Consider the following 24,240-nt stretch of genomic DNA (forward strand, 5'->3'; position numbering starts at 1 on the left):
ATAATCAACTACCCTCTAATATTATGGCTCTGCAGTTCAATGGACGGCATGCTTTGATGGACGGACCCCCGGATGTGACCGGAAAGGGTCCACCTGGAATGATCTTCCCCGTAAACAACACAGCAAAACAACACTTGTGTGTGTCGGGCAGCTCTTCCCACCACGACAGCGACAATCACACAAAACCCACACTTTTCACGACAGGAACGCTGCGCGTTTGATCAGATTCGCGATTTTACGAAACAAGGACAATATTAATAACCACTATTGTTATTAATTGTTACGATCGCCTGTGTGTTGATACGAGGCAGCGCCCTCCCTGCCGTTAGCCGCCTAGCCTAGTGTCTGTCAGGGATGGCGGAGGTTCAGGTTCCCGGGACTTCCAGTGAGACGATAACGGAGACTGTGACTGTAGAAGTCAGCACGCCGCCACCACCACAACAGGTAATACATTAATGCAATGTCCCAGAAACTGTCGACCCACCGATCCTCTTTTTTGTCGTCCTGTAATAAAGGAGAAATAGCATCAGCTTCTTTTGACACTGTTGCTATTAACGACGAGGCCGCGCCTTCCTGGGCATTTATTTCATCATCATTGGTGGGGGGAAAGTACTCGCGTGTTTTACTTGAGTAAAAGGTTCAAGACTGCAATGCAGAAATACTTTGTTACAAGTATAATACATACATAATTAGTAAGTAGAGTAAAAGTACAAAAGTATTGTTATGAAAATGTACTTTTATGGTACCAAAAACTGAAAGTACTCATTGTGCAGAATTTCCCATTTCTCAAGTTCAAAATGTATAAATAATCTTTTGTTTGTATACACAACAAGCTCGAATGCATTGTGAGGCTTGTGAGCTTGTAGATCGGCTATTTTCAAATGGCCGAAATGTATATGGCTGAAGTTGTTTAATAGTGTGTTTAGTAATAATAATCACAAAATCTACAAAGTAAGTAGTTTTCATATAATTGTAGTGGAGTAAAAGTACAATATTTGCCTCTGAGATCTAGTGGACTAGAAGTAAAAATAACTGAAAATTCAAAAGTAAATGTACTTAATTACTTTACAGTACACCACTCCTGAGACGACTTTTAGTTATTGATCCTCCCCTGATGCAATGTTTAGAACACAATTACATACAAACATGGCAATCTAGTAAATGTTTTCTTTTTGACCTTGCTTCCATGGAGTGTGTTGCTGAAAAGAATTAAGATGGGTCTGCTTACTACAGAAAAATTGAACACCTCATTGCATGTTGCAATATTGCATAGGAGCTCTTATGTACTGTAACGTGTGTCACAGGAGGGACGCAGCCTCACAATCAAGCTGAGAAAGAGAAAGACTGAGAAGAAGGTGGAGTTTTCCAGTGACACGGTCGACAATGAGCACCTGGGAAGGAGGTCTTCGAAATGTGAGCATTAATCTTATTCTACCCGACATTTTGGCCAGAGTCCAGACTTGTGTTCATCGTCCATGTTCTGATTGCAGGTAGAACACGTAGCATGTAGATACCGGAGGATTTTATAACCATTTATTATTCTTTAGGTTATTTGGTGGAGTCATTTAAGTCTTTAATGATAGTGGAGAGTGAGAGACAGGAAATGCACTTGGCTATTTGGTCACCCCTGGATGCATATTCATTTATTTATTTTGAATATTTTTTTTACATCTTTACTTCTTTAATTTAGTCGTTGTCAATTCTCCTCATGTTTATAGTCCCTGTCACTGCCTGTCACTGCCAACTCCTACTATTAGTCTTGGGAAGGGTGTAGACAATCACAATAGGCAGTTTAAGCAGCCCATTTCTACAACCGTGACGCGAGGCAGGACTACGTCTGCTATGACGTAATCACTGTAGCAGTCAAAATCGTTAAGAAAACAGCCGTCGGAGAAGGGGTCCCACCCCTTTAACTGAACTCTTTGATTCCCATGGCGACGCGTATACGCAACAGACGTTCTAGCCACTACGTGTGAAGGGAGCCTCTGACGTTATAGAGATGGCCGCGGCAGGTTTATCTATCGAGCGCTGATCATTTCCGTTTGCCGTTGTCATCTGCCGTAGCCGCCAAAAGCTTAAAGTCTCTATTGTCTACATGACGGATCATACTTCCCACCTGTGAACACAGCCAACTGTAACAACTTAATTTCCTACTGTGGAATTAATCAAATGCAATCTCCTTTCATACCTGTTCTAGGTTGCTGTGTCTATGAGAAGCCAAGACAGTTCGGGCAGTCTTCTTCTGAAAGCGAGGGGGATGATGACGACGAGGGGTGTGGAAGTGCACACTGCATTTTGGGGCACAGCAGAGGAGGGCATGTAGTCCATGGACAAAGGGGAGGTGGTGGGACAACAGTGCCCCCAAACTCTGGAGGATCAGCTGCCCACTAATATTCACTGCTAGCATATACTGGGGTCAAGGGATTTCTCTTGATGACAACACATTGCAAAACTACACTCACTCTTTGTTTAATTCCGTCACTGAGGTCCTGGGAGGCAGGCCTAAAAGATAAAGAGGAGCTGTGAAAAGTTTTGGACAGAGAGGGCACAGAAAAAAGGCACTATTTGGCAATATATTACATTTCTTCTTTTTAGCAATGTGGCAGAGTATATTGTACATAATACACCAGTTTAACTTCTCTTTTTTATGATTATCGTATTTATTTGTCTGTCTTAATGCTTGATTTGGTAATACTTGACATGCAGTTGGCTATTATCTGTGTAGTAATATTACAATTGCAAGATGCTTGTGTAAGCATTGAGTTTTTATTATGTTCATTTATATATATATATATATATATATATATATATATAAAAGAAATAACATACATCCCTTTTTATTGATATAGGGTGACCGTTTCAAACATGCATTTTCATGCAGGGTAGGCGCATGATCATGCACGCAGTTGTGCACGTTAATGCACGTGGCATCAATTAGTGCAATTATATTATTACTACACAGTCAGTTGGGAACCTAAATATAATCTGCTATTCTGAATGTATCAAGGTATATAGCCCTGTTACCAATCAGTTTCAGTGGGCTAAAGCGGCACTGTTATTTCTGCCCTCCCTAAAACGTCAGCATAACTGTACTAACCAATTGTTAGTTGTGTTATCACTTTGCTGTATCGATTGATTTCAGAATGACTGCACCTTTAGTCTTACTTTCTTTTGACAGGGATGGTTTTGTTTGGAAAAGTAACAGATTATAAGGTTGATACACTTTTCTTTTTAAACAAAAAAATAAAACACCAAATCCAACATCCTAGACAATCGTAAAAGGTTCTAAATACAAATCACAGATTCTGTCAAGGAATTTATGGCCATCATATATTGATCAAATTCTTTTCAGGAACTTCAATCATAATAGAAATCATATTCTCATCTAGACATTTTTTGTTTCCGTGTGTTGGCTTGAGTGAATTTGCATAGGAAAGAAGGGAAGCTACCGTATTGAGCGTGAAGATGAGTATAGGGGAAGAAAAGAGTTGTCAAAATGATTAATTAATGAAGCTAGTGCGGGAGAATGAGAACAATCCTTTTTGTAAGTGTATTCATTTACTTCGCTCCAACAGATAATGCACCTAAGTATTACTATTCAAATCAGCTGCATGTCAGTTATGAAAAGCTGCAATTAAATCGAGACTAAGGCTTTCTATCATACTCAAAGCCCATGGGTATTGTGCTTTTACTGCTGTGCTCTCTGCAGAGACTCAAGTGTGAGGTGAGATGAATAAATAAACGTCACTCTTTGGTGTTAGGTACATTCCTTACTTCGTTGTACATATGTAACTGGCTAAAACTATGTGGCATTCACTTGACTATAGAAGTTGAAGGTGCATGATTGCTGGTTCAGGCTTTGTATTTGTGAGTGTCTCATGACCAAGTATCACACTATCAGTATAGTGTCATCTTTTCAAATAGCACCAACAACTCGTGTTCCATGTGTATAACAACGCTGTGGACTACACAAAGTCCATTCACATGCCACCAGTTTCTTTTTTTTACAACAACACACGTTACGTATGTACATTGTTTTCGTACTGGTAATGCACCTTTCTGTATATACTACAAAGCATATGAGAGCAGATTTAATGTGAATAAAACTTTTGAACTGTGATCACTCTTATAAAATGTGACTTGTGGGAATTAGGGGAGGGGCTGTTTTGACAAAACGGTTACTGGATGAAAAAACATTGGTCAAGTCATTATCCACTCATAAACCAAATCCCAAGTCGGACTACCTAGCATTACCAGAAGGCCAAGATGGTGGTGGAAACCATCATGATGGACGTACAACCCTTCGCTTTATGTCAAATAGCTAAATGTATTGACCATTTTCACCAAATGCCTGTGATGCAGAACAGGGATAAAAGGGTGGGTGGGTAAAAATAAGGGTTAAATGGCTACATTAGGGTCCCTGGCTGGCAGTAAGTTTATTCTTGCTACTCGAAACAGCTCCTGCCACATGCATCTGCCCTTTGACAAGAGAGATTGCCATTCCTTGAATGACAAATGGAAGGAAAGAGCAGGTGTTCTTTCCATCAAAGGTCACAGGCCAAGGTGCAGACATTTGTCTTGTGTAGCACACAAGTGTGTGGGTTATAAATAGATGTAAAAACAAAGTACTTTAGTGTAGAATTTGGAGAAATAGTCATAAATTCCAGAAAAACAAATGCCACAGCTTTATTTACCCAGTGGAACTATTTTCAGCTCAGTGTACAGTGAAGGGTTCACAACAGCCATTAATACATTGACAGTTACAGGTCTGGGCTCCTTTCCCTGCAGATATATATTCTCTTCACCTGTGCACAAATAAACCATTGATGTATTGTAGCGGTGGTCTTTCATCCAACAGCATTGAAGGCTCGTTTTAAGAATCAGATCTAGCCATTTGCTAAAGTGATCCAGCACTTATTGCACTAATCGTAACTCATTACAAAAATAGCTTTCTTTACAAGAGGTTATCGTCTGTTAAGACCAAGCGGTAAAAGCTCAACACGAGCATAAAGGAGTAAAAGGCAAAAGTAAAATGTAGATAATATTGTAACAGATCTTCACGACCCATTATCAATATGTTTGTGTGGTTAGCCTTATAAAAATACTAGACTTATATAAATACAATGACCTACTTTTGAAATTTCTTAAAATATCTGATGCCGGTATTAAGGATATTCAAAAGCATAATGTCTATGAAGACATAAGTTGGACATGCTGTGGAGTGGAGCCTGGAAACGCTTATCTTGGAGTTATGCTTGGCATCATGAGGTTCACTGTAGCCAACATTGAAATGTACTGTGCAAAACGTGCTACTGGGCTATAAGACCAATCAATCATAGTTAGGTAACATTTACAGTATAGTCTTATAATGTGTGCCTCTGCAAATGTGATCGGAATATGATATGACAAGGCAGAAATGTGTAACATTTACACACAATATACATTAGCAAGACAGTGAAAAACTATCATTGCAGAAAAGACAACAGGCTATATACTTAAAACATTAAAACATGCTGGTACAGATGACAAGGCAAATTGAGAACATAATCAGAAACTGCTGGTATTATTCTGAGTGGATATTCAAACTATCCAAACAAACATCAAACACAAGGGACATTGATATTGCCATGTTCTCTATGCCTTGATATGTGATGAATGTTTTAATTTTGAATATTAAAAAATCTCAGATTTTCCTTTTATAAAGGTCAGTAAGGAACGTTTTCAAAAGGCAGAGCAATAGTGTTGAACATTAAGAAAAATAAGTAGCCTATTACTTAGTGTATAGTGAATGTGCAATGCAATGGCTAATCTCCATTGTAAGTCTGTCCTGCAGGACTAGGTTTGTGGTTTGATCCGACTTGGATCTTCTTTGCATTGAAGACTGAGTTGTTTTCTGCACAAACCTTTTGCAGGCATTCGTAGACCGGTGATCAGCAACTAAATTAAGCTGCCTGTGGAAACAGAAACATCCTTAATAATAAAGCACCAAACATTTCAAAATACAATATACACTGCATTCTAGATCTTTTATTTTGCATTACTTCTAATAGCAGAAAGCAAATGCAGTTGTGGCAGATTTCAAAGATATATAGAATAAATGTGTGATTCTACACTCTCTTACTTCCCATGCCTTTCAATTATGATTACATACAGCACAGAAGATGTTTTATAAGTTTTGTCAGTGGAAGTTGGTTTCACAGTTCACACCACTTGGAGAATGTCACAGTTCAAATACTTTATCTCTGGTTGCAAAACTAAAAGTAACACCGAGCTGTGCTCGCTGGCTTGTTCTGCTCACTGAGAGCAAGGAATGTGATTCTTACAGGAAGTTCTTATATCGTTTAATCATTTTCTCTAAACCAGGACAACAGTGATCAGTCCACATTCTTGTTAACTTGCTGGGAAATGACATCAACTTACCCTAAACTCCACCTTCAATTCAGGGCTTAATCTTGTCCGCTGTAGACATGTGCTTCTCCTTGTTCCCCATTATCCTTAATTCTTTCCCCTTCCAGGGCCTCATCCTCCTTTTCCTCCTTCTCGTCCTCCTCCCCTCCCAGAAGCACACTCTGCCGCACACTGACAGAGATCACCAACATCTGTATGATGCCGTAGATCAGAGCAACCAGTGGAAGATACTCCTGGATCAACCACAGCAACCCTGCCATCCCAACAGTGGACACGAAAAACATGGCCATCCCATGCAACCACAGCCGCATGGCTCCTTGGACCCCCAAAACCTCTAGAATGAGCTTCGAGGGCGGCGATACAGTCCAGAGGAACCCCACCACGACCAGGTCAAACAAGTGGCGGAGTAAGTTGAAGCAGATCTCGTAGTGCTCTGGTAAAATGTCCCCCTTCCAGCTGCGAGCCAAGAGCTGAAAGGTAGACGAAAATGGAGAGGAACCAGGCGTGGGTGATGGTGGCGGGGTTCCATAGTCTGAAAAGTCCCCATCATTTTCAGTGTCCCAGGTGCTTTGGTTCCAACTGGCACATTTCCTTTGCCTCAGCTCGTAGGATTCTGTTTTGCTCGGCCAAAAAGTATACGAGGAAGGAAGAATCTTATTCCACCATCTGGGAGCATATTCTGCTTTCGGCTCAGCCCCCTGTTTCCCAGCACCGAGGTCTTCGATTTCCATGGGTTGCAGTTTCTCCTCTGCCTCCCAAAACTCCTCAACCAGTTTTGTTTGGTCACTTTGGACACTTTTGTGGCCGCCCCAAACCCAGGATGTTAACACCCTGAAGCCCCAGCCACCTGTTTTTTGGCCCTCGTCTGTCACAGTCTCCACAGGGGCATTCACAGAACTGCTCCCAGACCCCAGCCAGGGGCGGTATGAGAGAGCTGGGCGCACCCACCCCCAAACTCTGCCTACTACAGCTGACATGTTTTTCCTGTGGTCTTGTTTCAGCTTATTTCTGTCTGTACAAAATCTACAGATGTGTAATTACATGTATGCTGGTGTGAGTGAGCAGTAGACTGTTGAGTGAGTTGGAAACCAGCCTTCAATGACTTCACTTAAAAACCTGGAGGAGATTGCAATGACTTCAGTTTTAAGATGGCAAATGCTTCAGGGGAGTAGAGCCACAGGCCAGGGACAGACACACCTCTGGGTGTGTGTTTACAATACAGATCAACTGAACAAATAAGTCAGGTGCCCTACCAAAAAATACCAACGCCCCAAATTTCTAGCAGGTCTACATGCCTCTCCGTGGAAAAATCGAAACTCTGATTTCCCTATCAGTGATTCAGTTCAAATCTATGAAAACATGTTCCGGTTAAACAATGGACTGTCACATAGCCACAACTTTAGGTTTGGGTTCCAATACAGCTAGCTAGTTGAAAGTTCTCCATAGAAAAGTGAGAAAATAGTGTTTTTCCCATTTGGAATGTCCCGTTCCAGAACGTGTTTTTCCAGAGTGGCCCTCCTCGTACCTGACAAGGAAAAACAAAACAGCATTTGTATTTATTTCCTCATCATGCTATTTCCATCATCCATTGTAGTAGAAGATGATCCGCTAACATTAGCTATTATTTGTATTGTCTTTGTCTGCCAACTAGCAGGTAAAAGCTTTAGCGAGCACCAACTAGCTCCAAGCTACTTAATAACACATGTAATATATCTATTCGTGTAAACTAGCTTAATAATGCTACGTTAAGGTCGTTTCTTGCTAATTACATGGACAATTATCATATTAGAAATGTACATGTAGCCAAGTGTATCTTACCTTGGGCTCAGGCTAACAATGATCCGTGCTAGCCGAACGTAGATCAGATAAGATAGTCCAAAATGATCTAACGCCTAATGTCCAACTTCAGACAACAGCGGTAAAGCATCGCGTCTCTAAAATGCCATCCGGCGTCTTCTTTCCCATACATGTGCAAAAATATATCGGCCACGTTGACAAAGCAAGCAGAGGAAAAGTTGTTCCCTTAGTTCCAACACTGGAAACGAGTACAGTACAGGTCAGGAGAACGAGAAGAACGGGATGGTTGGACTGTTACACCGAAATCGGCAACCCATCGAATTATGTGACCAGTGGTATGTTAAGCGTCAGTAGAAATGTAATATATATAAAATATATCATTCATGTGTACGTTTGTTAATCGTCAGTAGAAATATATAGAATTGCCTGACATAACATGTCAGACTCATGTATAAGTTTTGGTTCGGCTCTTCTGCTTTCAAAAACAGTAACCTCTGCTGGAGAAACTTACTTTAATGGGTCGCCAATTTAGGTGTAACACCGGAAATAAAGATTGGGAATTTTTGGAGGAGTTATCCAAGTTTCAAATCCAAGCTCCCATAACAAAACCCAGCAGCCTTCTGTTTATCCAGACTTTACTATGGGGAAAAAAAATATATAGGCCTACATATCTTGAATTGTTTGCATTTCCAAAGCAATTCATTTCACATAACATTTAGTGTGATTGCCATTTGGTACCATAAGAACCAATTGACACCCATTAGCTTCATTACAACAAGTAGATGTGGATACAAGAACCATAACCCATATTTTGACATTAGCTTTATTAACAGTTTGCAAAGAGTACAGAGGTACAGTCAGTTGTACAATATGCTAAGGAGAACAGCCCTGCCTGAGGACTCTTTTCCATTGTGGTCACTCCTTGTATTCGATTCAAAGACATACAAATTATACTAGGCAAATAGAACCAAATGAGGGTCCATCTGTAATTACAGATGTTTTGAAATTAAAACATCACTGGTCCAGAACACAACAGCCCCAACTGTGTCAGGGTTCATCGAGGGGTTCTAAATGGTTTATTACAGTCTGTAACATTCCTGTGCAAATTGAACCAAATGAGGGTCTATTCGGTTAGGAACATAGAGCCCCAACTGCGTCAATACCAAGTTGTAGTTCCTATAAAAGAAAGGAAGGCATCATCAGCACAATGAGTCAATAACAGTGCGATGTGTAATTCACAGCTCACACTGAGTAAGCTTCAGTTAGGAATCAGTAGAACCGTACAACTGAAGAACACAGGTCAGAGACGTCACTACTTGCAGCAGTAGCCCTGTGACTACAAGTACATAGCTACTTACACATGCTAAACATTAAGGTGGTGGGTCTGTGAGACAATAGATTGGCCATCCAATTGCCAGGTAATGACAGGTTATGTGGTCAGTGCACTGTGAAGTAATCTTCATTTTATTCAGAGACTCTAGTCAATGAATCGTCATCATTCCACATAACTGCACAGAACTTGAGGAATTGTTGGAAAATGCTAGATAGCTGTCTTGTCCCTACATTTAAAGGCTGCAGTCTGACAATATTTGTACATCAAATTACGCTGCAAGCTTTTAAGTTACCAGGCTAGTATACATTTTAACATGACATTGTAATCTGAGCAACTTTTGTAGTATGCTCTTCAGTGCAGTGAGAACGTCATTGCTATCAGACTAGAAGCAAATATAGCAAAGTGTAGTTTATATTCAAGAAATCATAATACCAACCTGTAACATACACTGGGATTTTATCAAGACATCAGCACAGCCAGACTCGCCAACATGCCTGAAAAGTTACAGAACATCCCATTACAAATCTGGCATAGTTTTTATAGATAACACAGGTGGAATTCACTGTCTCAGTGCGCTGCGAGTAAACTTCATTAGAAATCAGGAACCGAAAACTGAATCATCATCGACAGGTCAGAAATGTAACTACATACAACAGTAACCCCAAGACAATGCATTCATTTAGACACTTACACATGCTTAACATGAAGGTGGTTCCAAGGTGGGGTGTCTGTGAGATGGGTTGCTGAAAGAGGGAAAATAGCCGTTAGATTAGAACCATCCAAATGCCAAGCAATGGGTAATATACAGGTGTGTGGTCAGTGCACTGTGAAGTAATCTTCATGTTTTTTACTCGGAGACTCTAGTCAATGAATCATCATTCCACAACAGTACAAAGAAAAAAAGGAATTGGATAATACTTACTGACTGCAGCATTGAAAAATATGAGTCCTCCACCTTACTATCCACACCTAGAATACAATTTAACAGCCATGCTTTAGCATGAAATATAATGCTTAAATAGCTTGACTGGTACTGTATGCTTCATCAGTTCAGTGTCATCGTCATGTTGTTAAAAAGAAGCAATCCATTATCAGAGACTCTTTGGAATGTATCAGTCATCATCGAAGCCTAAGAGTTGATTGGATTTAACAAATCTGAAGTACCAACCTGTCCAATTTTCTGGGATTTTATGAGTGTATCCAGCACAGCCAGACTCGCCAACATGCCTGAAAAGTTACAGAACATCCCATTACAAATCCAGCATTGTTTTTATAGATAAGTGAATTGTGGAATTCACTTGTCTCAGTGCGCTGCGAGTAAACTTCATTAGAAGTCAGGAACCGAAAACTGAATCATCATTGACAGGTTGTCACGACAACCAACAGTATTCAAGACAAGTCATTCATTTAGCCACTTACACATGCTCAACATGAAGGTGGTATAAGGTGGCATGTCCGTGAGATGGATTGCTGAAAGAGGGAAAATAGCTGTTAGATTAGAACCATCCAAATGCCGAGCAATGGGTAATATACCTGTAGGTGTGTGGTCAGTGCACTGTGAAGTAATCTTCATGTTTTACTCTGAGACTCTAGTCAATGAATCATCATCCCACATAACCTTACAGAGAAAAGGAATTACAATACTTACTAGATAACTGCAGCATTGAAATATAGAGTCCTCAACTTTACAATCCACACCTAGAATAAGAAAATAAATAAACAGACATGCTTTAGCATGTGATGCTCAACTAGCTTGCGTAGTACTGGGAGTACGCTTCCTCAGTTCAGTGTCATCTTCATATTGTTAAAAAGAAGCAATCCATAATCAGAGACTCTTTGGAATGTATCGGTCATCATCGAAGCTCAAAGGTTGATTGGATTTACAAAATCTGAAGTACCAACCTGTCCAATTTTCTGGGATTTTATCAAAGTATCCAGCACTGCCAGACTCGCCAACATGCCTGAAAAGTTACAGAACATCCCATTACAAATCCAGCATTGTTTTAATAGACAACACAGGTGGAATTTGCTTGTCTCAGTGCGCTGCGAGTAAACTTCATTAGAAATCAGGAACCGAAAACTGAATCATCATAGACAGGTCAGTAAAGTCACTACATACAACAGTAGCCCCAAGACAATACATTCATTTAGACACTTACACATGCTTAACATGAAGGTGGTTCCAAGGTGGCGTGTTCGTGAGATGGGTTGCTGAAAGGGAAAATAACCATTTAGAACCATCCAAATGCCAAACAATGGGTAATATCATGACAGGTGTGGTCAGTGCACTGTGAAGTAATCTCTCATGCTTTTGCTCAGAGACTCTAGTCTAATGAATCATCATCCCACATAACATGCAGAGAACAGAGGAACAGTTGGAAAACACTTACTAGATAACTTCAGGGAAATATAGGGCCTCAACTCCCTGCCAGCTTACCATCCAAACCTAGAATATGAGAAATAAGATTTAAAAATATATATATTTTAAATGCAATCTTGTACTTCTGTATGATGCAATTCACGGCTCGCACTGCGAATAAGCTTCAGTTAGGAATCATTAGTAGAACCGAACAAATGACTCACACAGGTCAGATGTCACTACTTAACTTGAAACAGTAGCCCTGAGACAATGCAAGCACATAGCTACTTACACATGCTAAACATTAAAGGGCCACTTCACCTCTGGGACAACCCTATCTTATTTTATATGTACTGGTGATGCGTTTTGCATCATCCAGTGATGCGTTTTGCATCATATGATGCAAAATGCATCACTAGCACATGCTGAATACTAAAATATCTCAAAAAACAGACTGAATACATAAAATAACTCAGGATTGTGTTGATCGTGTCCCAAACAACAATAAAATAAGATAGGGTTGTCCCAGGGGTGAAGGGCCCTTTAAGGTGGTGTGTCTGACTGAGACTGACAATATATTATATTAGAGCCATGATCCAATAGGCCAAGCAATGGGTATGAGTACAGGTTATGTGGTCAGTGCACTGTGAAGTAATCTCTTCATGCTTTTATTCAGAGACTCTAGTCTATGAATCATCATCCCACATAATAGTACAAAGAAAAGGAATTAAACTACTAGATAGCTGCAGTAACTAGATTGCCCTTTTGCCTTCGGAAATGTATCATTCATAGAAGCCTATGGATAGAATTACGAAATCTTTACCAACCTTTTTTCAGGGATTTCCATATAGAAGCACCAATCACGGACAGCCATGTGAGCCAACATGCCTGAAAGTACAGGAACATTCCGATTAGACCCATTGAAAACAACCGATGCAGTGCAACATTCTCGGCCTAGCTACTAGCCACTTACCTCAAATGTAGCTTTGCCCTTGTCGCCACGCCCGGACGTTCCAACTTTCAGATGAATTAAGTGGACCGAGACTCGGTTAACTACAGCCATGCACTCAGTTAAACCAGGACACAAACAGAGTCTTTCCATCATGTGCTCAAGTTTCTTCGCCACGTGTCTGCCATGCCTTGCAGGAGAACTGCAAGTAGGCCTAGTAGGTATTCTGCTCTGCGGACTGCATTGCGACTAGTTTCCTGTACAACATAAATAGATTCCCTACGTCACCTCGGTAGAAACAAGTTGAAACTTAACCGTGCCATTCAATATGCTCTTGGTGAACATAGTTAAACTCTTGCCACTCAGTATAAGCTAAGCTAACGCTATGGGTCGTTCGCCACGTCTGAACATGAAAGACTCTACGACAGCGCGCATGCTGGCTTTATATGGTGGGTCCTCCGTCGCGATATGGGTGTTTCTCTTAGTGCCTTTCGATATATTGTCAAATAAAATGTAGATTTTTTTTATACGGTTCTACTGCTTCAACCTGCTTTTACAATTTTACTTGTTATAATCTGTTAATATTGTGATCCCCTCCGTGGCTCCGTCAATTAATAAACAAAATAATAATGCGGCCCTTCTCTCTGCATTGCGGGTGCGTGGGTTTTATATATTTACAATAATGAAAGGGACTGCTTATCGATGCACCAACGTTTATTGAACTGTTAAATGTGGAAATGTAATTATTTTTTATCATTATTATCAACAACTCACACAGCACTGTGAGCTTGTAGACCAAAGTATAAATCAGACGCAACTGTGGTTTTCGCCAGTAGGTGGCATAGTTTGTCTTATTATATTTTAAGCCAATCCATCGCCACGCCTCCTGTGGTTGCCATGTTGGAGAGTTAAGTTGGATTGAAGCACAAGGGTTTTATAAACCCATATTGGGGGATATTACAACCTGTATCTGGCGCCTCCACATCCCACACAATGTATTATTCTTACGTCACCCAGGGTCAGGTACACGAAGTGAAGATGGCGACCGCCTACGAGAGATATAATTTGTAAGTACTGCGAAATGAGTTGCCATTAGCCAGCATATCTATCTTTACAGCTGTATCTAATCCGATCCATGCCTCACGACGTGTTACATTTGCAGACACCGAGGTGTGTTGTGTGATCTGTGATCGCGTGCTGCTGGTGGTCAGAAAGTCGGTGTCTGACACATCATCCGACTGAAGTTGTACGTACGTCTGTCAGGCTGACAGCTCCAGGAAGACAGATGCCCACCCTTATAGATTGCACCATATCATTGGATCTTGTACATTTGTTTTTAAAGCCAAAGCATGATATGGTACCGTGCTGTGAGTGTGTATTATTTGGAGTATGGGGGCGACCAGGTGGCATTATGCAATAGCATCATTGATATTCTCCTAATATTCTAGCCTTATTATAATCCCCCATGGTGCCCCTCCTCAGGTGATTTGGCTTTGTCAGCAAGTGATGTTAAGTGTTAACGTGGGGTGACTGGTTATCTAGCTCGGCCTGTTTGGCAGGAGGGTGTGGAGCTGGAATACATGAATGCTGCCATACCCAGCACTTGTCAGATCACACACTTGTACAAACTGTGAGACATCACTATGCTATGCTCTGAATCATGGTTTGACACCTTGATTCATTCACAGATATGATGTGTTTGAACATGTGGCTCTAATGTCTAAGGTCTGGACTGGCCTCTGGTGTGTGAACTTGGACTTATTTAATGTTGTCACTGCACGCTGATATGTCGTCATGAGTGTGTTTTGAAAGGTTTTGCTTATTTGGAACCCAACAAAGGACTGTTTTGTGTCGCTCTGGGTTGCTTCTTCTCATACATACATCTACAAGCCAGGTCACTTTATAGTATTTCTCTATACTGTGTCCCATACTACAAACTGTAGTTTGGAGTACACATTTTTAAAGCACAACTTGTCCATACAGTGGCTCAATAAAACACGAGAGATTGAAGGGTTCAATTTAATGGTTTAGTTCAGTCATTCATTCCGTACAGTATTCTACCATGCAAAGAATGCAAAGCTCAGCTTATCTCTTATTCAACGGCTACTTGCTGAAGTTGCTGCAATGTCCAGACTCCCAGGCATTGAAAACTCATATAGGATTGTCTTGCCGCAGTAGATCCACTATGGGACAAGTGTTCATTAAACGCCAATAGCTGTACTTACTGAGTACTTACATGACTATCTTTTGACAATGGGAACATACTTTTGCAATAGTTTCCTCTTCCATCTTGGATATGGCTTGGCTAGTTGGCTTTAGTGTTTTATATACCCGCCCTGACATGAATTACAGGGTTATTACTGTCACTGTCATGTGCTAGTTAAGTTAGTTTTTCCTTCTGAGCCTCATCTGTAATAGGGCTGAAACAGCGAATCGATTTAATCAATTATAAAAAATAAAAGGTAATTTAATTGTGAAAATAGCAGATATTCAAGCTCGACATCTTAGATTACTTCTATGCAGTTGATGTATTGATGTTGATGTATTAAGGTAATATTACATTGATTAACTATTGTAAATACTCTGGATTAAGAGTGTCTGCTAAATGTCTAAATTGTAATTGTAAATTGACACGTTGAGAGCTTGTACTGTATACAGTAGATCTGCTGTTTTCACTATTTTTGCACGATGACACCATTGTGCAATGAAGCATAAAAAATAATGGGTAAGTGGTTAATCGAATTGTTTATATATTATAAAAAATAAGAAAAAACTAAAAACACACTTATCGATTAATTGAAAAAGGAATCAATAGAATAATCATTAAGAAATAATTGATAGGTGCAGCCCTAATCTGTAACATGCAGGTTTTACTATCAAACTGAGAAACAATCAATTTCGAGGTTCAATACAGATTACAGAGGGTCAGAGACAGTTGGATCGATCACTATTCTTAACTGAACCCCTATAAGAAGGCTAGTAAACAACATGTCCCTTGTTCTCTCTCAGGCACACCACCCCAGAGAAGTTCTTCATCGAGGCTTGTGATGAGGGGGCTGACGCTGTCCTGGCCATTGACAGGGTGTCGAATGAGATGACCCTCACAGGTTGAGAAGGCTTGAGATTCATGATTGTGGATACGTTTGCGCTTTAAGCTATTTAGGCCTAGAATTATTGAATGCTTTAACTATTGAAAAATAGCAGATATACAAGCTCACAGCACGATACCAAGTGCTGCGCTGCGAGCTCGTAGATCTGCTATTTTTGAAAAAGTCCTTCACATGCAAAACGTTTGAGAACCACTGACATAGAAACGTGTTTTTCAAAAAACCTTAGAAGGATTCAAAAGACACTTATAGAATCGGGTCAAAATCGGGTCAAAATTCAAATGTTCACGATTTTTCAAAAATAGCAGATCTACAGGCTTGCAGCGCTGCACTCGGTGCCACGCTGTGAGCTTGTAGATCTGCTATTTTTCAATAGTTAAAGCATAAAATAATAATAATACACAATAATGCGTACCCGGTCTAAATGGCTTTAATGGGAATGCTGTTGAAGGACGGCAACATACAGTAGGCCAGTAAGGCCACAGTAGTCATTATTTTCTTTTGCTGGTGTGTTTTTCTTTGCAGTGAAAAAAGATGTTCCACCCTCGGCACTCACCAGGCCCATCTGTGGTGTGATGGGAACCATTCGTCTGGTAGCAGGTAGGTACCATGACACACCGTATTGGCACACACACTGCAGCGCTGTTGTTGCTGTCCTGCTTCAGTTACACTTAAATAACGGAAAAGAAAAACGGAAATACAATGAATAAAAGTGTTTGTAATGATAGTGCATAGAAAAAATAATTGGCAGGTTTGGCAGGTTTATGGATGTTTGCGGTTTACAACTGCGCGTGTGTGTGTGTGTGTGTGTGTGTGTGTGTGTGTGTGTGTGTGTGTGTGTGTGTGTGTGTGTGTTTTTACATTGTTACACGTACAGATGACTGCAGGTTTATTACTGATAGATTAGTTAATGCGACCCTTGCATGCACACAGGAATGTACCTCATTGTCATAACCAAGAAGAGGAATGTGGGCAGCCTCCTTGGCCATGCTGTGTGGAAGGCTGTCGATTTTGACATTATCTCCTATAAGAAGACAGTGCTGCACCTCACAGAGATCCAGGTGACCAATACTAATCCCACCCATTCATTTAAAACCAACAACAACTAACCAGGGTTTTGGTCACTCTAAATGCCCATTTAGCCTGAACACCTACTGTGTTCCATCAGGTGGGATGGAACTTTAGGAAGACGTGTGTGGAACTTTGGCAGAAATGGCAGCTTTAAGAGTTACTGTACCCCCTGAGTGAGAGATGATGCCTTGGCTGTCTGGAATCACACAATGCTATCTAATTTCAGTGGAGCAAGTGGTCTACATTATTAATCAATGCTGCTATTCTAGTAGCGCTAATTGAAATAGCAGCCTTGCCTTGTTGTGACGCTGTACTTCACTATCAACCGCCACTACAGAAATTTTGGGGCATCGTCAGAGATCTGACCTTCTGCTAAACAGTGGACTCTCTTAAAAAATCTCATGAGTAATACAAAGCATATATGGATCCATAAAAAGCGCCCTGTGTTTTTTGCCCTCCCATTTATTGTAACCATAGGGGCTTTGAAAGTAGATTGGTTGTATTAACAGTCAGGGAACAGGCTGCTCAAAGACAACCTCTGATATTGGTAAAAACAGGAAAGCTAAGTGCTGATGAAGCAAGAGTCCTGGAGGCCTTTCCAGGGAACAGAAGGAGTGTTGTGTAGTGTGCAGAGTGGAGAGAGTGCTAAGAGAATGCAACTGCTCTTAACACTAGTAGGCTATGTAATTACTGTCCATTACTGTATATGACGGCGGATGTTATTGACGGGTCTGCTATGGTGAAACTACAATATTCTGAAGATGGACTGCAAAATAGTCGTTTCTTTCTGGCCTCGTAATCAGTTGACAGGCATTTACAGCCAAGTATCCATTAAATGGTCTTGTCTGTGTATCATTTTCTACCTAACAAGCACGAACAGACACACACACACACACACACACGCACACACACACACACACACACACACACACACACACACACACACACACACACACACACACACACACACACACACACACACACACACACTCACACACACACACACACTCACTCACTCACTCACTCACTCACTCACTCACTCACTCACTCACTCACTCACTCACTCTCACTCCTCCCTCCCCCTTTCTCTCATACACACAGAATCCATTGCCACACAGGTATCAAATGCAAGCAGAACCTATTGGAAACCAAAAGTGCATCTCAGCATAAATACTTTGCTTTGTGCATTCATTCAGTGCCATATCATATAGGTTCTATACATTTGGCCAACCCACTGAAAAATCTTACTTCATACCAGGAATTGAGAAAAGAATCAGATGCCCGTAATCACCCCAGAGGTGCTTGTCATTGTGATATAAAGCCCAAAGATATCTGTGCCCAGGATTCACATTCAACTAATGCCTGATGAGCTAAAAGCCTGTCTTTCTCTCCTCCTCTAGACTCAGGAGAATAAGACCTTGCTGTCTATGATTAACAACGTGCTGAACACGGACGGCTTCTACTTCTGCACTGACTATGACCTGACCCACACCCTGCAGAGGCTGGCCAACACCAGCCCTGACTTCCAGGAGATGAGTCTGCTGGAGAGGGTAAGACGTGTGTGTGTGTTTAGGGGTGGGCGATATGGTGATAATTATCGTTGAGACGATACAATGTCTCCACGATACAATGTCTCCACGATACAATGTCTCCACGATACAATGTCTCCACGATACAATGTCTCCACGATATGCCTTTTCAGATGTATCGTATGAGAGAGCCTTGTCAAAAATCCTGTTTAATCGTTAATACAGAGATTCATTGCAGAATTCAATTTAAACATGCATTTTGGTCTAAATCAGTAGTTCTCAGACTTTAAAATGTCAAGGTCTCCACTTAAAGCTATACTGTGTAAGTTGCTCAACTAGTGGTCAGTAGCTCTATAGCAAACCGCGGTCGCGTCCGCGTCTTTCGGCTATTTTCTGCCGCGGACCGGGCCGCACACCCCCGCGTCTGCCTCCTCCTCGCCGAGATCTATCTTTGGAGGGGTCCCTGGTTCCTGTGCGTTCAGGCATTCCGGAGAAACTGACACTTTCACCCGAGTATATGCTGTTGTTTTGTTGAGGCAAGCTACTTCCTGAGAAGTCAGCAAGATGCGCTGTGAATGGCCGGCAGTGTATAACCCTCGCTGTGATTGGCCGGTAGTGTATGATGACGTAATTTTTCCGCGAAAACCGGACCCCGGTCAGGATCATAGAAAACATATAAAGAGAAGGCTTTAGAAGCTGAAAATAACGGAGTGGGTGTTCTAAAACTTTAGCGATTTAACAGTTAGGACAATTTTAAGATTTGTTTTATAAAAAAGTTACATGGTATAACTTTAACTGACAATATACAAATTAAACCAAATGGACGCTTACGGGTTTACATACTTGTAAAGTTCAATTTAGACCTCCCAAAAGGAACCCAGAGAGTCTAGTTTTTGTCAAGTAACTTGAAAAATAACCACAAAAACCAATGTGAAAAAGAATCGTGATACAGCTTGGGAAATATTGTGATATTGTATTTTTCCATATCGCCCACCCCTATGTGTGTGTCTCTCTCAGAGACACACCTGAGCCTGCAGATTGGCTATTTTCACAGAATGTTATTTTCACATGCAGAATGGAGACTGCAGAGTTCATGTGGTTAACGGATCAGATGTGTGACCCAGGTCCCAATTAGAAAATTATCTGTCATCTAAGGGTGACAATGACATTTTAGCCATTCTATTCTTGGCATGTTGTAATAGGTAAACATGCAGTGAAAAATTGTCAAACATTTGCCAAGAATAGCAGATCTACAAGCTTAAAATGTGTCAATCAAAGAGATTGGGTGTAGAGGGGGAAAAGGAGTGGACAAAGTATAAACCCTTCCCTGAGCGGACCCTAGTCAACGAAGTTCATGGGGTTTAAGTAGTAAATGGACACATGTGCTGTACAGAACAAAGACTTACTTAGTTAGCTTGGTGCTGCATTGCACCACCACAGATTCTGAGGTTTCATCATCAGAATAGCCAATAATTCGTGCTCTTTACCTTAACCAGCATTCCTGCTTTTAGCTGCACACCCACACAAACACTGAACTATTCTTTAGTAAGGCACACTGTACTTTTTTTAGTCTACTACACTACAGTCTATTATTGTACAGTAGTTAAACTGGTTTGACTGGGATCAAGGTATTGCAGAACCTTTTGTCATCTGATATCTGCAAAACTATTTACAACTCTTGCCTTTGTTGGCTTATAATGCTTTAAAATGTATATAATTGAGTTGACTTTCTCTTTTTGTATTCTTGCTATTACTTTTATTTTGACCTTGTAAAACCTGAAGCATAAATTATAACGATGATTAAGATTATTACTGCTTGGTGTGTTCAGTACTAGGTGTGAAGGTTCACAGTGAAGATAATTAACTTCTTAAACCCTATATACCGGTACCTTGTTGAACGGTGTCCACCAGGGGTTTACTCTTGGTCCCCAACTTGTTTCCCTCTACACCAAATCAGTTCGCAAAAACTATTTTGACATGCCGGGAATAGAGACACTAGGGCTCATCTATACTTATACTATAATTTTGCGAATGTCTGTCTGTCTGTCTGTCTGTCTGAGTGTCTGTCTGAAACCGCGTTTCTCCTCAGTGGCTGGAGCAATTGATCTGAAATCGCATCACCATCAGCATATGAACACACCTGACATAACTGTGAAGCCCGTTTGTCACTTTCACAAATCGTATGCTGTATAATTGCATTTTTATGGTGTATCTATATCTATTTAGCCTACAGTACCTTTTGTGACCACACATGTTAAGGGAGGGGCGCTGTTGTTCAGGCCATGCACAATCACACACAAACCCACACACACACACACACACACACACACACGGGGGGGGGGGGGGGGGGGAGTGTGTGTGTGCAGGCGGGCAGGCGGGCGGGCGGGCGGGGGGGGGGGGGGTTCTGGCCCTGTTACAGATGTTGTCCAAAATCATGCAGATCGGTACACAGTATCTCTGTAGCCGTTAAATGGAACGGGTATTTCTTACATTGATGCTCCTACATATTAGCATGCAAGCACCAGTTAAAGTTACTTTCCATCCCTCATATACTGTGTGCACAATGCACATCCCATAATCCACACACTGCACATCATTTCGGAGCTCATATCTTTGAACGGGTAAGGGCTAGTGTGATTAACAGGTCAGATGGCTAGTTATGCTTTGTTGATGATGGTTCTACTTCAGTGCATCGTGGGTAAATAAGAGACAAATTTCAGTGTGAACTGACAAAGTACCATATCATATCATATCATATCATATCATATCATATCAATATGCCTAACCATGATTCCTCTACTTTCAGGCAGATCAGAGGTTTGTGTGGAACGGGAACCTCCTGAGAGAGTTGGCTGCACAGCCAGAGGTGACTGATAGAACATCACTTTTGTCTTTCAGACATGGCTTTGTTTTATCACTGATATTAACTGCGTCTTCCTTATCGTTGTTCGCAGCTTCACCGATTTGCACTTCCCGTTGTCCATGGCTGTATCCTTTCCACTCAATGTCTGGTTCTTTTCTGGATTGTCTGGCAGAGCCTTCTACTGTCTGTGTAAGGCTTCATTTATACTTGGTTGCCTTTCTGTGTCATGCACTGAAAATAGGCAAGCTCAAAACACCTCACAGTTTGACGCGTTGTGAGCTTGTAGATCGACTCTTTTCAGTGTGGGGCACCAGTGCACAGCCGAGTATAACGGGGCTTTAAGTGTGTGTGTGTGTGTGTGTGTGTGTGTGTGTGTGTGTGTGTGTGTGTGTGTGTGTGTGTGTGTGTGTGTGTGTGTGTGTGTGTGTGTGTGTGTGTGTGTGTGTGTGTGTGTGTGTGTGTGTGTGTGTGTGTGTGTGTGTGTGTCCAGAGCTAATCTTGCAATCCGCTAGAGGGCCCTGGACCACATTTCTTGTGCACACTTCAAGTTGGCCAATTAGTACCTTCATGCATGTTCTACCACTTACTGTATGTTTTTACATAGATTTTTTTTATATTTGATAAAAAATATGTTTTAATGGATGGAAGTCAATTGGGCTCTGATCAGGTTGAAACCGAGCCCAAATTGGAGTCATGCGTCATAGACGACTGACTTCAAAGACAAATGACGTCGTTGGCTTGCCACTTGAAATCTGAGATCCATATTGAAGCCACACCGTTCCTATGTGGATACCAAGAACCATGTTCAATATATCGTGAGTTACCTGACTGAAATATAATAATTGCACATACATAAAAAATAAAAAAGCCAGTCTGGAGCCGTGTGGAAGTCCATATTCAGGATTTTTTGTGGGACATATAAATTAAGTTCCATAGGCATTGCCCCTTCAGGACCACACTGTAAAAAAAAGACTAGCCATAGACTAGAGTTCATGGACATAGACAGACAGAATGTTGTACTCTGGATGATTCACCCCCATAGGGATTGTCCTTGACTCTTACCCTCCAGTCATTGTGATGAAACCATGCCGGATCAATGGAAAGATCTTTGAATGGATCCTTATATCCAGGAGGAGCTGTTTCCGAGCCGGAGTCCGTTACTATGTCAGAGGTAAGGGAACACTACAGACACAGCAGCCCATTAGTGGGGCACTGACAGCTTTAGATAATGGCGGTGGGAAGAAGTTAATCGCCTTGCTAACCGTGTTTTCTATAGGCATTGATTCAGAGGGTCATGCTGCTAATTTTGTGGAGACTGAGCAGATTGTTCTGTATGAAGGAGCCCGGGCTTCATTTGTACAGGCAAGTGTAAAGTCTAATTTATTTACTCCCTAGCAGGTTCCGTGTCACTTGCCAAAAGGAACAGATGTACGAGCATCTGTTCTTCTAGGCAAGAGACAGTGTTCTGCGACAGGGTATGAATTCATTGTCAGAGCTGTTCAACAATTTCACTGTATTAAAGCAAAGGCCCAGAAACTTCTGATGGTTTTGTTTTGCTCTAACAGACGCGAGGGTCCATGCCATTCTTCTGGTCTCAGAGGCCCAACCTCAAATACAAACCTAAACCTCTAATCAGCTCATCCACCAACCAAGTAAGTTCATGCATATTTTTATATCAGCTCCTCACTATTCAATGAAACGCACCAGTGAGCCTTAAAGTGATGGTAACAATGTACCAATATTTTGAAAATAATTTCTAGATGGATGGTTTCCAAAGGCATTTTGACTCTCAGCTGCTTATCTATGGGAAGCAAACCATTCTCAATCTGGTAAGTTCTACTGTTTATAGCCTGATTTATACTCTGTCGTGATGTTGTCTGGCGAAGACAAGACAATCTAGCTAGTAGATCAGCTTGTGTGCCTTGTTTGTATTGGCCTTGAAGTAAACCATGGAAAATATAAAATGGGATAATTCTTTGACACTGTATGCAGGTCAACCAGAAGGGTTCAGAGAAGCCTCTAGAGAAGGAGTTTGCTAAGATGGTAAATGAAATGGCTAATGGAATGCTCAAGTAAGTTGTCAACCCCGTTTTTCATATTAGTTCAATAGTCATCGGTGGCATCGATTCGTTTTTGACCAATTCATTGCATTTTAAATAGCATTTCGGTAATATTTGCTAATCTATGCATACTATGTCTATAATGCATTACAGTCATAATTAGAATGCATTATAATCTGCTTATAGCACCGTATAACTAGAAAGGTGCAATTCTTTGAGAAATTGTAAGTGTGGTTGCACTGACACAAGTCGCAAGGAATCCGCTGGGAACTGAATTCCGTCTTACCATTTATTATATTATATATCGTAATGTCATGTGAAGCATGACAACAGTGTGTGAAGCGTGACCAAAAGCTTCACCTTTCCGTTGTACAAAAAGCAGGTTCACTTTGCTGGCAAAAACCTCTCAGACCGAGAACAGTGGTGTGTTGCTTATAGAAACCACACTAATTACAGTTGTAAGCATTCATACATACTCATAATGCAATCATAACACGTTATACCTTTACCTCTGTCTTACTACTTTGTAGTTATATACCGTTTGACTTCCACAAAGAGTGCAGTCGTATGAGATGGGATCGCCTCCAGATCTTGGTGGATGCCGTAGCTGCGGCGCAGGATGAATACAGGTAATCAAACTGTATTTATGTAGCACATTGTGCACATTGAAATGCAATACAATGTGAAGTCAATCCCATTTTTAGTTGTTTAACCCTGTCGTCTACCCTAGGCTAGCAAAGTGTGTGGGAGAAACGTGGGTCATG

General features: G+C 41.1%; 4 protein-coding genes across 6 annotated transcripts in view; 2 read left to right on the plus strand and 2 right to left on the minus strand.

Moving 5' to 3' along the window:
- Positions 1-127: 127 nt before the first annotated feature.
- ppp1r11 (protein phosphatase 1, regulatory (inhibitor) subunit 11) lies at positions 128-3,766 on the plus strand. The gene is made up of 3 exons (XM_080735116.1): positions 128-444; positions 1,305-1,413; positions 2,198-3,766. Exons 1-3 carry the CDS (start codon positions 355-357, stop codon positions 2,389-2,391), a joined length of 393 nt encoding a protein of 130 aa, XP_080591242.1. The 5' UTR covers positions 128-354; the 3' UTR covers positions 2,392-3,766.
- A 2,680-nt stretch (positions 3,767-6,446) lies between these two features.
- Positions 6,447-8,425, minus strand: cUnh6orf47 (chromosome Un C6orf47 homolog; the record flags this gene model as incomplete). The annotated part of the gene is made up of 2 exons (XM_080735614.1): positions 8,227-8,425; positions 6,447-7,933 (listed from the first exon to the last, which is right to left on the minus strand). Exon 2 carries the CDS (start codon positions 7,383-7,385, stop codon positions 6,447-6,449), a length of 939 nt encoding a protein of 312 aa, XP_080591740.1. The 5' UTR covers positions 7,386-7,933; positions 8,227-8,425.
- Positions 8,426-9,131: 706 nt separating this feature from the next.
- Positions 9,132-13,222, minus strand: LOC308292186 (uncharacterized protein). 2 transcript variants are annotated; one of them, XM_080734475.1, is made up of 12 exons: positions 12,871-13,222; positions 12,725-12,785; positions 11,929-11,984; positions 11,698-11,749; positions 11,441-11,499; positions 11,187-11,236; positions 10,958-11,008; positions 10,707-10,765; positions 10,461-10,507; positions 10,230-10,281; positions 9,975-10,032; positions 9,132-9,381 (listed from the first exon to the last, which is right to left on the minus strand). In XM_080734475.1, the coding sequence occupies exons 4-11, from the start codon at positions 11,708-11,710 to the stop codon at positions 9,998-10,000; spliced, it is 366 nt and encodes a 121-aa protein (XP_080590601.1). In that variant the 5' UTR covers positions 11,711-11,749; positions 11,929-11,984; positions 12,725-12,785; positions 12,871-13,222; the 3' UTR covers positions 9,132-9,381; positions 9,975-9,997. The 2 variants fall into 2 exon arrangements, with proteins under 2 accessions (XP_080590601.1, XP_080590600.1); XM_080734474.1 differs by lacking the exons at positions 9,132-9,381; positions 9,975-10,032 and having other exon boundaries at positions 10,067-10,281.
- Positions 13,223-13,874: 652 nt separating this feature from the next.
- sacm1la (SAC1 like phosphatidylinositide phosphatase a) overlaps positions 13,875-24,240 on the plus strand; it is a 30,171-nt gene continuing 19,805 nt past the window's right edge. For both annotated transcript variants that reach the window (XM_080735032.1, XM_080735031.1), the window contains exons 1-13: positions 13,875-13,913; positions 15,856-15,953; positions 16,479-16,553; positions 16,887-17,014; positions 18,425-18,574; positions 21,360-21,419; positions 21,508-21,541; positions 22,486-22,587; positions 22,693-22,778; positions 22,982-23,068; positions 23,177-23,245; positions 23,409-23,488; positions 24,007-24,105. In XM_080735032.1, coding sequence (XP_080591158.1) covers positions 13,885-13,913; positions 15,856-15,953; positions 16,479-16,553; positions 16,887-17,014; positions 18,425-18,574; positions 21,360-21,419; positions 21,508-21,541; positions 22,486-22,587; positions 22,693-22,778; positions 22,982-23,068; positions 23,177-23,245; positions 23,409-23,488; positions 24,007-24,105 — 1,097 coding nt within the window. In that variant the 5' untranslated portion in view covers positions 13,875-13,884. The remainder of the gene's footprint in view (positions 13,914-15,855; positions 15,954-16,478; positions 16,554-16,886; positions 17,015-18,424; positions 18,575-21,359; positions 21,420-21,507; positions 21,542-22,485; positions 22,588-22,692; positions 22,779-22,981; positions 23,069-23,176; positions 23,246-23,408; positions 23,489-24,006; positions 24,106-24,240) is intronic.

This window comes from Nannobrachium achirus (genome assembly GCF_963921795.1).
Source record: "Nannobrachium achirus genome assembly, chromosome: 10".
Classification (NCBI taxonomy): Eukaryota; Metazoa; Chordata; class Actinopteri; order Myctophiformes; family Myctophidae; genus Nannobrachium; species Nannobrachium achirus.

Bases quoted from the DNA above. Each gene is read 5' to 3' on its own strand.
- ppp1r11 (XM_080735116.1), top strand. From the start codon at position 355: ATGGCGGAGGTTCAGGTTCCCGGGACTTCCAGTGAGACGATAACGGAG. The intron at 445-1,304 runs GTAATACATTAA...CGTGTGTCACAG, and splicing joins CGCCGCCACCACCACAACAG to GAGGGACGCAGCCTCACAAT. The intron at 1,414-2,197 runs GTGAGCATTAAT...TACCTGTTCTAG, and splicing joins GGGAAGGAGGTCTTCGAAAT to GTTGCTGTGTCTATGAGAAG.
- LOC308292186 (XM_080734474.1), bottom strand. The intron at 11,237-11,440 runs GTTGGTACTTCA...TTCTTATTCTAG, and splicing joins AATCCCAGAAAATTGGACAG to GTGTGGATTGTAAAGTTGAG. The intron at 10,508-10,706 runs GTTGGTACTTCA...ATTGTATTCTAG, and splicing joins AATCCCAGAAAATTGGACAG to GTGTGGATAGTAAGGTGGAG.